General features: G+C 51.8%; 8 protein-coding genes across 8 annotated transcripts, besides 2 other annotated features; 4 read left to right on the forward strand and 4 right to left on the reverse strand.

Moving 5' to 3' along the window:
• Nucleotides 1–330: 330 nt before the first annotated feature.
• Nucleotides 331–2,718, forward strand: EKO05_0011047 (uncharacterized protein; the record flags this gene model as incomplete). The annotated part of the gene is made up of 1 exon (XM_059637901.1): nt 331–2,718. The coding sequence occupies one exon, from the start codon at nt 331–333 to the stop codon at nt 2,716–2,718; it is 2,388 nt and encodes a 795-aa protein (XP_059493884.1).
• A 325-nt stretch (nt 2,719–3,043) lies between these two features.
• EKO05_0011048 (uncharacterized protein) lies at nt 3,044–4,242 on the forward strand (the record flags this gene model as incomplete). The annotated part of the gene is made up of 3 exons (XM_038943803.1): nt 3,044–3,419; nt 3,477–4,135; nt 4,192–4,242. 3 exons carry the CDS (start codon nt 3,044–3,046, stop codon nt 4,240–4,242), a joined length of 1,086 nt encoding a protein of 361 aa, XP_038793304.1.
• A 182-nt stretch (nt 4,243–4,424) lies between these two features.
• Nucleotides 4,425–4,459: a tandem repeat.
• Nucleotides 4,460–4,934: 475 nt separating this feature from the next.
• EKO05_0011049 (uncharacterized protein) lies at nt 4,935–5,204 on the reverse strand (the record flags this gene model as incomplete). The annotated part of the gene is made up of 1 exon (XM_038943802.2): nt 4,935–5,204. The coding sequence occupies one exon, from the start codon at nt 5,202–5,204 to the stop codon at nt 4,935–4,937; it is 270 nt and encodes an 89-aa protein (XP_038793305.2).
• Nucleotides 5,205–6,750: 1,546 nt separating this feature from the next.
• EKO05_0011050 (uncharacterized protein) lies at nt 6,751–7,320 on the forward strand (the record flags this gene model as incomplete). Its single annotated transcript, XM_038943892.1, has 2 exons — nt 6,751–6,817; nt 6,866–7,320. 2 exons carry the CDS (start codon nt 6,751–6,753, stop codon nt 7,318–7,320), a joined length of 522 nt encoding a protein of 173 aa, XP_038793306.1.
• Nucleotides 7,321–7,599: 279 nt separating this feature from the next.
• EKO05_0011051 (uncharacterized protein) lies at nt 7,600–8,562 on the reverse strand (the record flags this gene model as incomplete). Its single annotated transcript, XM_038947387.1, has 1 exon — nt 7,600–8,562. One exon carries the CDS (start codon nt 8,560–8,562, stop codon nt 7,600–7,602), a length of 963 nt encoding a protein of 320 aa, XP_038793307.1.
• A 521-nt stretch (nt 8,563–9,083) lies between these two features.
• EKO05_0011052 (uncharacterized protein) lies at nt 9,084–9,668 on the reverse strand (the record flags this gene model as incomplete). Its single annotated transcript, XM_038947388.1, has 1 exon — nt 9,084–9,668. One exon carries the CDS (start codon nt 9,666–9,668, stop codon nt 9,084–9,086), a length of 585 nt encoding a protein of 194 aa, XP_038793308.1.
• Nucleotides 9,669–10,029: 361 nt separating this feature from the next.
• Nucleotides 10,030–10,159: a dispersed repeat.
• Nucleotides 10,160–10,728: 569 nt separating this feature from the next.
• EKO05_0011053 (uncharacterized protein) lies at nt 10,729–12,288 on the reverse strand (the record flags this gene model as incomplete). The annotated part of the gene is made up of 3 exons (XM_038943868.2): nt 10,729–11,421; nt 11,469–12,082; nt 12,135–12,288. 3 exons carry the CDS (start codon nt 12,286–12,288, stop codon nt 10,729–10,731), a joined length of 1,461 nt encoding a protein of 486 aa, XP_038793309.2.
• A 1,524-nt stretch (nt 12,289–13,812) lies between these two features.
• Nucleotides 13,813–15,534, forward strand: EKO05_0011054 (uncharacterized protein; the record flags this gene model as incomplete). The annotated part of the gene is made up of 3 exons (XM_038943857.1): nt 13,813–14,200; nt 14,250–14,954; nt 15,005–15,534. 3 exons carry the CDS (start codon nt 13,813–13,815, stop codon nt 15,532–15,534), a joined length of 1,623 nt encoding a protein of 540 aa, XP_038793310.1.
• Between the last annotated feature and the right edge of the window lie 240 nt (nt 15,535–15,774).

The following is a 15,774-nucleotide window of genomic DNA, read 5'->3' on the forward strand; positions in this document are numbered from 1 at the left end:
TCGGGGCTAAAGTCTGGATTGGTAAGTTGAGTATGACTATCTACACCGTGAGTGGTCGCTGCTTCTTGGAACCTCTTCGTGTCTATCTCTCCTTCCCAATTGGGATGCCGAAAGCGCAAGCTTCTTTGGGCTGATTCGAACCACAACAACGTCTCGTGCCCTTCAACATCGATCGTCACCCGCCTTTACCGCCTTCACAACACCTCATTCCTAGACTGACCGCTCTTCAGCCAGTTTGACGGCAAGTTTGCTGATCGCTGTATTCATGCGCACGCATACCGACGCGAGCGCCTGCTATCTGCTCCCTTGGCCTGTTTTCGAGCAGCGCCTATGTCGCCATCGAACTCGGTGACTTCAACTGACGCAACGTCTACATCTACTATCGACATTGTGCGGAGACGCTCTGGCATCGTACCGAGCCAGCCACCCATGAATTCACCCTACATTTATGCGAGCAAGACTAAAGACTATTTACATCAGCCCAAGCCCCAGCAACAACCTCTATCTTCTCGACACTACGGGGCGCTCCAGGAACATGCCGATTTTGTTGTCCGAGACTACACTGATGTTGAGGTTCCTACTCCCCGCCATGACACCCGTCGCGGAAGCATTACTTGGGGATCGCGAACACCTCACGAAGAACAAACGCAGAAGCACAATCGTAACCAAATGATGCCGGAACGGATGGTCGAGTCGACGCCGCCAAGCATAGAAGAACTTGTACGCAGGACAACGTTCGATGATGGTATCAATACCCGAAGTTCCAGTCTCATGCACATCGATACCATCGTCAGCCGTCCGTCTACTACACGTTCATCCACTCCTGGAACCGACATCGATATCATGACAAGATCCGACGCAAGAAGGCCATCCGTCGGTGGGCTTGCGAGGCGTATGACTAGGCGTATACCTGACATTAGGCTTCACCACATACACATGAAAGGAACTTTGGACAGGACGGCAAGCCAGAGCGAGGAAGACCCAGAAATAGTGCTGTCTACTCAGAGCGAGAAAAAGCTTCGTAAACTATCGTTTCAACTCCCATCTGGCCTGAAGATGAAGAATCCACCCGAGTTACTACATAAGTCTCCCCCGGCCATCGAGGAAACCCCCGTATGCGAAGCGTTTGTCAACACTAGCTTACAGAATACATTACCGAAATGCGGTAGTCTGGCGGCGCGAAGACATGTCAAGATGGATTTGACGCTTCCCATAGAACCTCCTAGTTTGTCCAGTCATAAGAGATCGCCTCCTGGCGACACCACGAGCAGCATCACTCCGGCGCGCCCCCAGAGCCCCAAGACACCCTGGATCGACGATCAGCAGCTCAACTGGGGTCGCGAAACAAAGAATAAGCCCGCCAAAAGTACCCCAATCATCGAAGAGACCGATCAGGCTTATCACGGTATAATGGCGCAGATCAATTCGGATGATGTGGGTGTTATATCTGATCCGATAAAGGCATTACCCACGACAGCAAGTCCTCTCGCAAGTTCAGATTTTGTGCGTCCGCCTCAGAAGTTCCGTGATCGCTGTTACATCGGTCGCCCCACAGTCAAACGTAACAAGAGCGGAGGCCCCAGTACTAGCGAGTCAGACTTTGGAAGTACGCCGGATGGCCACTGGACACCGGGCATCGAAGAAGGAATGACTGAACAAGAAATTCGCACACGGGATGAGCTTGATGAGCTGGCGAAAACGTCAAAGACTGCGCGCTCCCGTCGCTGGCCTTGGACAAGATCGAAAGCTTCTGGCTCTGATGAGCCATCGCAGGACGAGCGTAGCGTCAATCGTATGAATATGTCTGCCAATATCTTCAAACGCTCCAATCGCTTTCCAGAAATTCCGGAGAAGGAGGAAAAAGAGAAGAACGAGAGAAAGGGAAAAAAACCACACAAGGGACTTGGCCCTCCCTGGCGGCGGGAAAAGTCCGCAGACAGACCACCTCTCTCTTCAGCTTCTCTCGCTAATATTTCCGTCCCGCCAACGTTTGTGCCTCCAGGTTGCGAAAAGTTCCAAACGCCGCCCATGTTCGATGCGGCTAGTGAGGTTAGAGGTAAACTTGCAGACTTTTTCTTTGAATCAGGAGGGTTCTCGTCCACCAGAAGGAAGCAAAATACTAGCTCTGGTGGCTACTGGGATTCTGACGCGATTCTGATGAGCATGCAAACCGACATCCACCTCACTAACGATGAGAATGACGAAGAAGGACCGGAAGGTCGTCCACCAATTGCATTCCACTTCGGCCCCGTCAACGACACACCAGGCAACACAACGTCTCCCGGCCTCATGACTAGTCCAGAAGGCTACCTTACTGTCAAAGACTCTGGTACCGGCGCTTTACCTCTCACTCCAGGCGCTGCGCGGGATTCCTGGTTCCGTATGCACTATGGAGACTACACGCGCGATGAAAAATCATTAACTGCTGCTGCTCTCAAAGAAGCTGATGAAAGACGAAAGTTTGAGTGGCTCGTTCCCGATCACCTCCCCAATAGCCCGCTCTGCCCGTTGCATGTCAAATATGTAGGCCCAAGTAAAGGTCTTTGCTATTGGCACGGAAGGAAGAGTAACGGCTGGGGCGTTGAATTGGGGAGAGACTACGTCAACCGTCCTGTCACAATCGGGGGTAGCAGTAGTGCTGGGTGGGACACAGGCAGGATTGAGAGGCCAAAGGATGAGAAGAAGAGGAGGAGGTTGCAGAGTTTGAGTAGTTCTTGAGTTTGCATTTTCAGCGCAGCATGGATTGTTTGAGGATGATGAAGGGTAGTGTTTGATGATTGCGAGTGCGCACACCTAATGATACTCATTATGAATGGCCCAAATAATGGTGCCTTGAAAATAACTGGCTCGAACGATCTCTAGTATCGTAGAGGTGGTTTATCGATGCAGCGTTCCGTTGGCTGGCTGCCCGGCCTACCATTGGCAGGCGTGATGACGTGCTCGCTTACTTCTGCTGGTCTTCACCTGCTAATCGAACACTTGGTTCGCCAATACATCAACCCACGATCAGCAAACGTTTCATTAGACATTCCAAACATTTAAAATGAACGAAGAAGCTTACACGACCATTGAGCTTCTCACTCCGAACGGGCCAGAATTTCGGCGTGTCTCCACTGCTCCTGCACGCCATCCACATAGCGAAGAGATACCTCTCATTGATTTCAGTAGTATTGATGATGATTTAGAAGCCCGCAAAAGCATCGTCGAGCAGGTGCGGAAAGCAGCCGAGAACACTGGATTTTTCTACATCTACAACCATGGAATCCAGGACTCGCTAATTCAGAGTGCTCTTGCACAAGCCAAGGCCTTTTTCGAGCAACCTCTGGAGAATAAGGCAAAGCTTTTGCCTGATTGCACAGGGCCAGGAGTAGGCTACCGAGGGGTTTCCTCGACGCAAATCAACCGTACTGAATCAAGAGGTCAGTTGGTTCAATCCATGTGCTCGATACTTCGATTTCAACTGATTGCATCTGTAGATCGGAAGGAAACGTTCGCTATACAGTATGACCAACGTTACGATCCTAGACACAACGTCTCACCAGACATCACCTCAGCCGACGAAGAAACGGTCAGGAGCCATGACCTCATCTGGAAACGCACGCAACAGCTTCAAGGTTTCCAAGCTACTACTGTTTCCTTCTGGCAAGAGCGCCTCCAACTCGCTCGAAAACTCGTCCGCATCTTTGCCTTGGCTCTTAGTCTTCCCGAAACGTACTTCGACGACGTGACCACTACTCCTGGGGCTGATGCATTGTACATACATTACCCTCCATCTCCCCCACACGCTTCTGATGAGACTATCGACGTAGGTATCGGTTCGCACACGGATATTCAACTCTTCACTCTCCTCTGGCAAGACAACTCCGGAGGTCTCCAAGTCCTGGCCAACACCGACGAATGGCTGGATGCCCGGCCCATCGAGGGTACGCTGGTCGTGAATGTCGGTGACTTTCTGCAGCGTCTATCGAACGACAAATTCCGGTCAACTGTTCACAGGGTGTACAACAAGACAGAGCAATCGAGGTATTCCATGCCATTCTGTTTTGGATTCAACGCGGACGCTGTGTGCGAGGTCGTCCCCACGTGTGTGGATGATGAGCGGCCGCCAAAGTATGCGCCGATATCTTGCGGGGAGGTGAGTGTGCATTGTGCTCCAAAGGTTAGTACATCTGAGCTGACAGTAAGGTATAGTGGCGGCAGCAGCGATTTGCGTTAGCTACAAGACCGAGTCGAGCACATTGAAGCGTATCGAGAGAGATGTAGCCAGTGAATCAAATTATGGTGAGCATCAGATTCGCAAGCATATTAGTTCTCCATACTCGTGATCAATACATGTATTCCTCAAAGCATACACACCACAATGACAACGCCCAATCCCACAAGAGCAGGTACCGCAGGGTTGACTCTTCCTGCCGCACCGGTACTCCCAGTAGTAGTCGCAGTGGCACTCGCAATTGCACTTCCCTAGCTTCCAGCTGACGCCGTAGCTCCTGGCACCGTCCCTGTCGATCCATTGATGGTACTCACGGCCACGGAAGAGCCAGAGTAAGCGCTCAACATTTCCTCCCCAGCGGTGAAAACAACTTGGTAGACCGCAAACAGATCAGCCTGGGTTGTGCACGGGACCGTCAACACGGAAGCCGGTACTTCGTCGCTGGTGCTTCATGCTGGTGTCGTAGTCTCCGTCTCCTGTGACCAGTCGAGCGTGAATGTAATGGTTTCCACGCCGCTGGAGCCCAGAGGCCTGTGCCATAGGTGTGCGGATACGTCGATGTAATGCTAGGCGGCGGGGAACGGCTACGAGTGAGTTGCTCTTTACACTGGAAAAACCGCGCATATCCGTCGCCGACTACCTGTGTGCATTGGACGTCGTCGTTGGACTGCTCGCGTGGAGGCTGTGTGCATTGGACGCGTTGGTTCGAGTCACCTGTAATTTAGGGGAGAAATTGCGTTATCCGTTGGTTGACTATGAATGAGGATGGGCCAACTGTGAGGTTCCTGGCGCTGCTACCTATGTTGAGGGCGCTCTTGTTGGTTCGGTTGTCATAGTCCAGCACCATTGTTATGTGTTGTGCATCGGCGTCTACAACGGACGCGACATAGCCGTACTTGTCGAAGTTGCCAACTTTGTTCATCCATACTGTTGTCGTGTATTCAGCGGATGCCAAGGCTGTCAACAGTAGGGTCGCAGTCAGTCGAGCCATGTTGGTAGATTTGGAGAGCGAATAGGTTGCGTCGAGTTCATTTAACCGGAGACGATCTTTCGCCAGAAAACATGGGGACCCCCGTATCTTTACACACTGGTCAAGGCCTTCAACGCCGTGGCGCAGAAACTTTGTCTCGTGATCAAGCGGTCGCATCTCTGGGTAGCGTATAGACGGAAGCAGACTCACGAAATGCCAATTCTTGTTTTCGTTCCCTAAAATGCGCTTTGTATGTCTGTCTCAAGGCGTTCTACTGGTCAGAATTGTGAATGCCAAGTAAATCTGGACAAACGGGAAAATTACCAAGACCTGTGGAAGCCTTGCCGTTGATCGTTGAATCAAGAAGATGCCGCGAGCGAGTCTGACAGTCTCTATGCATTAACACTCGTGTGTATCAGCACGGCAGATCTCTGTGCCAGTGGGCAGAAGGATCGACTTCACCGGTACTTGAGGAAATGCCGTTCCTCTTGCCCAGAAGAGGAAGAGAGTGCTTCAGCAGAATGACGTGATTGGTCCAGTGTTACAGCCACCACGTCCGCGATGCAACCTAACCGGTAAAGCATAGCCATGCCAAGCCTGAGTACAGGCTGAGCCCTAATGGCAAACGTATGCCATTGTACAGGCTGTCAGGACAGTGTGAGGGTCGAAACGTGATTTCCCTGTAAGACTTTCGTACCGGGGCTCGAGTGCTTGTTTTGAGTTTCATTGGTGAACGTTCGCGTGCGCCATGTGGCCGGTTTCGAGCATCTGAGTTAAGACGAAGTATAATGATGTGAACTGGCGAAAAGCAATACCTCGATATCCTAACAGTTGGAAGTTAACATCAAGTAAACTGTTTGTGAGGCAACCAGGGTTCGTGACTGTGTTGATCAACACCGACATCAGCAGTCCAATAGCTGGGTACTCTAAGCCCGGAAGAAAACTTGGGAGGTAACACGGGACACACACGTGAAGACAAGCTGGGAGTGTGATGGTAGGGTCCTGGAGTCCTGTGGTATTGAACTTCACGATGACTTGGACAGATAATGGTACGCGGCAAATGAGAAGCACAATCGAGTACAGGCGCGGGTAGTGTTGTTTAGTCAGCACGAAGTCTCAGCTTCAAACTCAGCCCGGCAGCAGCTTCCCATATTCTGCACTTTTCATATCAGAAATTGGGACACTTGCCCATCACTAGCTACTAAAAATAGCTTATGTGCGCTTTCACGGTTTCAGGATTCACAAGTTGCAAGTGAAACTTAATCATGATGTCATCGGTCAGGGTCCAATCGCAGGCGCCTGAAGTCCGCAGCGGACGTTGGGGAACCGGTGGCTGATCAGTAACGGGTTGATCATATTAGGTCGACTGACATCTCGGGAAAGCTATGTTGGTCTTTCGGAACGGAGATGCCTGCTTGTCGGTTGCGTCGCGGTTCCGATGTTTATGTTTGAAAGTCTTGTTGATGCTGGATTGAAGTTCAGCTCGTCTTCTCCATTGCGCTCCCCCAACCCTTGACTTCTGATCAATCTTACTCTTGAAGCTTTTGTATATTCGAATATCGCAATAATGTCAGACAACCTCATCGTCAGAGGCGTAGCAGGCACCTGCATCACCTTCTCCTTCATCCTTGCTGGTAGGGCAATTGAACGCAAGCGAAGAGGATCATAATTGACATGAACAGGAAATGCGATCACACAGTCGTTCATGACAGTCCCAGCGCTGCTCGTCAACTTCCCTCCCCCAAGCTCGCCTGAGCACAAGGAGCGCGCACAACTTCTCGGCCGCCAATGGCCTCTCTGTTGGACGGTCGGCAACCAGTTTTTCCGCCCGATTTCCACTCTTGGCTTCTTGGGCTATGCGTATGCAGGATACGCTACCTACAAGCAAGGAGTTCTCGCTCGCAATGATTGGAAATTGTTCGCCGTCGCAGCTGCCATGCATCTGATGACCATTGTTCACTCGGCGAAGAATATGCAGCCTCTGAACGACAAGCTAGAGGCACTCGCCGGACGTGCGAGTGACACAGAGTTGAAAGAGGCAGAGACTGTTGCGAAGAAGTGGGCGAGCTGGAACAGGCTGAGGCTGGTGACCCCGGTCATTGCCGGAAGCTTGGCCTTGTACCAGTTGCTCGCATAGAGATGAGTGCTCGACATAGTGAATAGGAGACTGTGTATTGGAAGGCATTTCTGGTGAGCTCTTTCACCGATGCTCTGGCGTAATAGGAGTTCGTAGTAGCAAATGCGATCAACTTATCAACCACCCTGCATTGCGTGTCAAGATGCGCCAATATCTGACCTCTGTGATTGCGGTCACCGTGATTTGAACAGACGAGAGATAGACAGAAAGCGATTAGCATCATGAAAGCTGCAGTTACTTAAAACAGACCGAAAATCAGAGAGCTCTCCATGCTGTTGCCTAGTTCTTGATCGCCTGGTCTTTCCATCCGCTCCTCTCCTTCAGCCACCTCTCAAAGTCACACAACTGTGGCTCTTCCTTCCTCAGCTTTGCAGTGTCAACGCCGTAGCCCTCATCGGCAAACCAGTTGATCATGACATTCACCTCGGTGACCGCCCATATCAGAGCGGACCCCATGAAACTGAATGCGTACGGTACTGGTTGGCCAATCGCCCTTTCAAAGCACCCGTTCATCTCTTCCATGGTGAGCTCACTGCCAGCAAGGCCCTCGGCGCGAGCGTTCCACTCTTTCGGTTCCCTGAAAGCCCGCGCGCCAAAGATGCCAATGTCCTCAACCGATACCCACTGGTTGGGCTTACCCTTCAGGGTGTCCCTCAAAGCAGTAAGGAAGACCTTGGACTTCATTCCGGGTTCAAGGTTGTCCATGAATGCGACAGGCCTTAGGATAGTCCAGCCCATCTTCTCGCCACTCTTGCCTGCTTTATCGAGTAGGTGCTTCTCGATCTCGAGCTTAGTCTGAAAGTGGGGAATCGGTGTCGCGTTGTTGAAGCTGTGCTCATTACCGCCGCGGTCTACGCTCGAATAGACGAAGTGGGTAACCCCCTCCTTAATAGATTCGTCAATCAAGTCGCAGCCCTGCTTCACTTCGAACTCTGTAGTGACGCCAGGCCCCATGGAGATCTGGACTGAGTATACACCCCAGATCTGTTCCGATTGGCCAGCTTGTTTGAGGGTGGACTTGGAGGAGGCGAAAAGACTTGGGACATCATCCAGATCTCCCTGCACGAGTAAGACTTTGGGGTGGCGCTCGACGATGCGCTTGGCTGAGGCACTGCTCGCGTCCCGGGTCACAGCCAGGATCGTGAACTGAGGAGCAGTAGGATGGCTCGCAAGTTGACTCAGAACAGAGCCGCCCTGTTTGCCCGTGGCACCGGTGATAAGAATGGCTTTTGAGGTAGTCATAGTAAGATGCTTTGATCTAGTCGGGGAGGGTTGTTGATGATCGACGTCACTTGAGCTTAATCAAAATGTCAGAGGTCAGGATCGAGATACAGAACAAAGAACACTGCTGGGCATTGTTAAGAGTGCCCTACGGGCATCACAAGAAGGCATTGTACGGCTCCGCATTCCACATTGTGGCTGTTTTGCTAGCTGGACGGCGCATCCCCACTTGAGTGCGTAGTTACGACTGCACGTATCACAATGCGTCGGCGAACCGGTCAATGATCAGCTGTCGGAAGTCCGACAACATTTGTGGCCAACAATACAATTCGTAGGGAGGAGCAGCACATTTGTTCGTATTGAGGAAGGAGTCTTCATTCAAGTTCTAGTCTCAACACAGCAAAGATCGGCTGTCTCCTTAGCCAGGTTGATGCATTCGAGATTGCAGATAGAACAAATCGGTACTCTGGAGTGCTCGCACAACACCCATCGCCCACAGTACGATGGAGGTTCCGACACCATGTTAATTCAAGTACGATATTCTAATCTCTCAGGACCCCAGACAGCCTCTCCTGCAGCTCTTCCGCCTTTGCGCTGTGCACAAACTCCCGAACCTCAATAATTCTCTTCCCATCTGGACTCGTCTGCACAAAAATCACACACTCTGTCCACCACTCCGTAAGGCCACTAGCGATGAGCTTCTGTCCCATCGAACTCTCTGCAGTGACCTTTCCGCCCATCCTGCAATGTGCCGTGACCGTATTCGTCTCTTTTGAGTAGTGAACTGCATCCCCGTTCCCATTCGGCTGCGGCGCCATCTCGAAACTCTCGAACAAAGAGAAAATCATGCCAGCATGCCCCTTGAAGGCATTCAGAGGCCTTGAAGGTAGATTGAGAGAGGCCGGCAAAACGGTGTGTGTGAAGTCGCGAGACGCTGTCGATACTAAGGCTTCTGGACGAAGTGTCGAGTAGGCTTTGATGAGCTTTTTGAAGGTCTTGACATGTTCTGTTGCATCCTGCTTCTTGGCTGGCAGGAGGAAGTACACCGCGGGCGCAAGAGCTGCAATTATCGCGAGCGTGGTTGTCGCAAAGCGGAGCTCCGCAGAGGTAAACCTGAGGTCCAACATGTTGGCTGTAAAGGTATGTATATACTGCTCCAACTTCCAGAGTCGTTTACTTCCAAGAAATGTCTGGCAGACGGTATGAATGTCGTATGGTAGTGTTCAAGTACAGTGTCACGTGCTTTCGAATTCACTCTTTAAGATTGCACGAAGTTATGTAGATGGCCCCGGCTCTTCACTACTGGTTTGCAATGGAGCCGAAAATCCAGTTGTCAGCTCAGCCGTGCACGTCTAGAATATCCTTGAGTGCTGTCTGCAGTCTCCGCCACAAGGTTTTCGACCCAAGGTAGGTGGAATCGTTTCTGGCCGGCGTCTCACTTCCCACATGAGTTTCAGCTTGCTCGGTATTACTTCGCAATCGTTAACTTACTATGGTATCCGGCGAAAGTAGAGTCCCATGGACAGTGCGGTGGGTCTTGTGCAGAAACGCCTATTGATGTTTGTAACGAACGCGCACGGACGCCTTTGCAGATAACAAAGGGAAAAGATGTCCGCTAGAGCTCCTGGTTGCACTAGCGTTACTGGGCGACGTTATTGACTCTGCTCACCCTTTTGCAGCAGACCTACCTCACCTCGGAACCGAAGCTCTCACATCCGTTGGAGAGCCGGAGCAAGCTGCGGGATTATCGCACAAGGTGCGGGCATGCATGCGCCCTTGCTTCGGCAGGTCGGTGCTCCGTAGCTACCGACTGCTAACCAGACATGGTCCGGTTGGCGGCTGGCTCGCCGCAGCTCTGATGAAGCATGCTGCGGTGCGCCTGGATTGTGAGCAGGAATAGATGCAGTGCGGTCATCTGTGAGCAATTCTCAAGCAAACTAAAGACATCAACGTCAGCAACCGTGATACAGACTTGAGGCTGAACGGAGAATCTGGAACGAAGACTAGAAAGGAGCAATACAGGCTAGTACGCGCGTCGCGCAACCCAAACATGCATCGACGTCTCGCACAAACTGCATGATGCATATGAATCATTAGGAACTGTTTGTCATTATGAATACAGAACTATCGCTATGTAACTCCTAGTGCATGCACAACTCGTGGACTCAGTGAACCCAGCCCTCAAGTTTACTCCCAGTCACCTGGACCGAGATCGATTGGCTTCTGAGCCCTCATGTCTTCCATAATCTTCTCGATGCTCCAAGGCTCGTACTTGTAACCCTTGGGGTAGTTGGGCTCGTAGCTGTCCTCGTCCGCCATGTCAATACCCTTCTTGATGCTCTCGGCAGCCTTGTGGTAGTTTTCGTATGCGTACGCCTCAGGGTCGTGCGACCACACCCACTTCGGTAGTTTAGGCGCGGCACGGCGGGGATCAAGCTTAACCTTGTCCCAATCAGTGTCCTGGAGGAGCTCAGCGTTGGAGAACCCAAGTTTTTGGGCGCATGAGTTGCGAATGAATCGGAAGCGGAGATGCACGCGAACAGACTGAGGAATGTTCTCTTTTCCACCAATCTGTAGGCAAGAGGCGATTGAAATAGCATCTTCGATGGCCTGTGTGGCTCCGTTGCCGGAAGCTGGAAGGTATGAGTGCGCGGAGTCACCGATCTGGATAACGCGGGCGGCAGGAGATGCCCACACGGGCTGGGGGTTTCTCCAGAGAAGTTCGAAGTTGACGATGGTGTTGGGCGGTGTGACATCGACGAGCTCCTTGAAGATGGGTGCCCACTTGACTTTCTCCATGCCCGGCATCTTGTCCATGCCGTCCAAGACTTCGTCCTTTTCGACGGTATTGTTCCAACTCTCCTTCTCGGTGCCGGTGACCTGCAAGCGTTAATTTGCAGTTCTTCGATACGATGAGTGATACCTACATCATGGTTCATGATCCAAACCATGACATCCTCACGAGTCAATGTCAGAGCGTAGGTGGATGGGCCCAGCCATGTCCTTACGATCGGCTCGTTGCCGGGCATCATCTTGAAGAATTCCTTGACTTTCGGATTTTTGTCAAGCTCCTGGATAGGGAAGGCAGCACGCCACATAGCCCGTCCAGACGGCTGTGCGCGCACCTGTCCACCGACCAACTTCTGACTCTTCGATCCCACACCATCAGCTGCGATAACGATATCGGCCTCGTATCGCTTTCCATCTTCTGTAGTGCACCCACCCTTGCCAGTCGATTCATCCTCAAAGTAGTCCACGATCTTGCAGTTGAACTCGACCGAAACACCAAGCTTCTCTACTGCGCTGACGAACATGCGGTAAACAAGTGGGCGCATCTGAAATTCGCCAGGTGGAGTGTCCGGGTCCAGCCCTTGCGCTCGCAGACGGTCGGCGACCTTCTTCGGGGAGATGACAACCTCGCCGGAGTGCTTAAATGTCTCAATCCACGCATTATGAAGTGAGATTTTCTTGTACTCTTCGAGAAGCTCTGGCCAGTGCTTCAGGAAGCGCGTTGCGCTGAGACCCATGAAATACATGTCACCTGTACGTGAGATGAGCTTTGAGCATCATCGATCATCGTTCATGCTACTTACCAGCTGTGTTGATATCGGCGTTCTTCTCCAGGACGCGAACATTGTGTCCTTTGCGTGTGCATTCGAGTGCAGCAACGAGCCCTGCCAGACCAGTGCCTACAATCAAGACATCGATACCAGTCTTCTCGTAGGACCCCAGAGGCTTAGCCTCCATCGCGGAGTCGCGGGATGTAAGTGCGTGAGGCATGTTTGGAGATTCAGCTCTTTCGATTCGTAACGTGACAGCGTGAAGTTAAGCAGACAACACGAGGCTTAGAGTCCTTTGTATCCATCTTAAGGATCGCGCAAGCACTGCTCGGGTTTGGGGACCCCAATGTGAGTTGCCGAAGTCATCGGACTTCCGACCAGCCGTGGTACGATGGTGTTGTTTGTTTTCGTTCGCAGAACGACGCGCCCCTGAAATCGGGCGATGATGGGCGCACCTGGCGGAGATGTCTAGGCACGCGATGGTCCATGATGTCGTCAACAGGGATGGCCTTTGTCAGGCTAGCTCCCAAGGCTGACACTGGACAGGGTCCATGCTCACGCTATGGTTCCCCACATCGAAGTCCGAGAGGGCAAGACTGCACGACGGCACGCACTTGGACCTGAACTCGAGGCTGTTTTGTAAGCTTCGGGGAATAGTCATCAGTTAACGATCTCGGTCAGCACTCATCCGTTTGCAATCATCTCCCCCGTGTGCCCCGTATGCCCCGTGTGTGGTTACGCGCATCTGAGACATTTAATTATGAATGCTGTGCGTAACGTATGTTGGTAATTTAAATCTCGGATGATACTTCGAAATGTATAACCCGAGTTTGAGGTTCAAAGTTTGTGCCGTAGTGGGCGAATAAATCTCATGAGCGTGCTCGGGAGTCTGTTTCGCTCAATGAGCCGACTGGCGGGAAAAATGTCTAAGACAGAGTGCTGAGGTTGCTAGAGTGAAGACATGGTGTTCAGGTAGATTGAAGAGAGCTATCTGCTGGAGTCCCTCTCCTGGTCACCTCAAGTAGCCACAGGACGATCGCTGCACAACTGCCGTCTCAAAGCCCGGTGCGTGCCAGTAATGCTTTGTGCCCGCTACGGTAATCATGATGATACGGCGTACCCGAACAATATTTGATTATTATAGCCTGCCTCGAATTTGATGGGTTCGATGAGGGTCCGCTCTTAGGTACGAGTGGCGACAGTTGGTGGCTCAGTGCATCTAGCTCAGATGATGACGATAAGCACACACGCTTAGCCTTGCGTGAGCAACCCAGTGAAACATGTCTTGATGATCTCAACGTGTCATTGTCGGCGCCGTAAATCCCGACCACAGCTGTTGAGTCGGCTAGTCGGCGTGTATGGTTGATCGATATCCGTCTCGTTTCGTCTGGATCTTTTGAAAATAGCCGCAGCTGTAACGGAGCCGGTCGTGTTTCTGACGCTTCGATTGGCAGCGGGCGCTTAGTGAGGATGAACCTCTGCTAGTTAGGCAGTCGATCTAACTCTGAAACGACAAAGGAGTGGATAAGCGTAGTGCTCGGTGCTACCACGCCATGCAGCCTTGTCAGACTTTTATGAGATCCAGAACTTGGGGACCCGAACAAGAGTGCATAATCAGCAATGCGTTCTGATATGATATCTAGCTCTTTATCCGTCTCTGTGGCTCGACATAACTATCGCTGTACATTGAACACACTTCGACACCAGAAGGATGCATCCTTTCACAGCATACGCCGTTGGCGTTGCCGTCATTGGCTTCCTCGTTTACGCCCTTGTCGATGTTATCTCAAAGTACAACGCCAAACACAACTGTCGTGGACTCCCGGGCCCAGCACTGATACCATGGGTGGGACGCATTCACGATCTGCCCATTGACTTCATGTGGCTCAAGTTTAAGGAATGGGCCGACATATATGGACCGATCTATCGGACCAAGATGTTGGGTGCAAACTTCGTGATCATCACGGATGAGAGCATCGCCGAAGAGATCCTGATCAAGCGTGCGAAGGTCTACTCTGATCGACCAGAGATCAAGTCTTTGTTTGACGCCAAGAGTACCTATGGATCCATGGAGTACCTGCCTTTGATGGGCAAAAATCGTATGTCCGCATCTATAGTTGAACTTTCTTTCCACTAACGCTTTGATAGAATATTGGGCTCGTCAGCGCAAGCTTACTCACTCTTATCTTACCGAATCGACAAACGCTAGATACTATGGTATCATGGAGTTTGAACAGAAGAGATGGTTGCAGCGACTCGTAGAGAATCCAGACGATTTCTGCTTCTCGCTTGAGGACATGTGTTCGAAGGTCATGGCCACGTTGACCTGGGACGATCATTCGATCAGTACACCGTTGACACCAAGTGCCTGGGGTCTTCTTACTCAGATGTCACCAGCCGGCCCTATCACCAACGTCTTGACGCCTCTCTGGGACTGGGTGCCGGAGCCCATCAACCCATGGAAGCTTCGTGAGCGCAAGCGCCATGACGAGCAGCAGGAGTTCTTCATGAAGAACCTGAATAACACCCGGGCCAAGATGGAGAAGGGCAAGCAGCAACCATGCTATACCAAGACATATCTGGAGACCGCTGAGAAGAGCAACATCTCCGGAGATTATGAGGCCTCATGTGTGCTTGGTATGATGGCTCTCGTCGGTATCTTCACGGTCACTGGTCCTATCTACTACTTCCTAGTCGCCATGGTCCACCACCCTGAGTGGCAGCGCAAGTGCCAGGACGAAATTGACTCCGTTTGCAAGAACGGTCCTCCTACGGTCGATGACATGCCGAATCTTCCCATCCTGCGCGCGTGTATCAAGGAAACGATGCGATGGAAGCCTACGGTACCAACTGGTGGGTCTCGTTCATTGATGGCAGCCGACCCAAGCTAACGGAGATCGCAGGTGTCGCCCACGAATGCGAAGCTGATGACTGGTACGGCGGGTACTTCATCCCCAAGGGTACACGCATCTTGCCGCTCGACTACGCCTTCCTCCGTAATCCCGTCAAATACCCTGACCCAGAGTCCTACCGACCTGAGAGATGGCTCGAGTCCGGATGGCCCACGTTTCAGGGACCGCTCACCAAGTTTCCCACGATCACCGGTATGTCGTCGTTCGGTTGGGGACAACGTCAATGTCTTGGCATGTCAATTACCCGTGATGAGACCATTACCGGCTGCGGTGGTCTGTTGTGGGCTTTCAACTTGAAGAGGAAGGTCGACCCGATAACCAAGAGCGAGATTGAAGTGCCCCTGGATAAGTCGAACTCACTTCTAATCATCAAGCCTGACCCTTTTGAGATGGCTTTCGAGCCAAGGAGTGAATCAAGGAAGGCTGAGATTGCTCAACAGTGGAAGGATGCTGAGGCCATAGATGCGGCAGAGCGAGCGGCGTTCTTGAGAGCCGCAGAGGCGAAGGAGGTGCTGGTTTGAGTGGAGGCGAAGCTTTCTTTTGTCAGTCCGGGTAGTGACGTTGAGACCGTCTAATTAGATACACGGCGTTTGCTACAGGTGTAGCCTTTTGTTCTTCATGTGCCAGACATGGTTTGTCGATCAGTCCTGGTTAGCGGCAGCTGTATATACCACTTGATCGTGCTATAGTGTCGTTCTGGTGGAAGACCATCTCGTTGAATCAACTACCACACCTTCTTATCTATCGGAACAAGGTCATCT

The sequence above is a fragment of the Ascochyta rabiei genome, chromosome 21 (genome assembly GCF_004011695.2).
Source record: "Ascochyta rabiei chromosome 21, complete sequence".
Lineage (NCBI taxonomy): Eukaryota > Fungi > Ascomycota > Dothideomycetes > Pleosporales > Didymellaceae > Ascochyta > Ascochyta rabiei.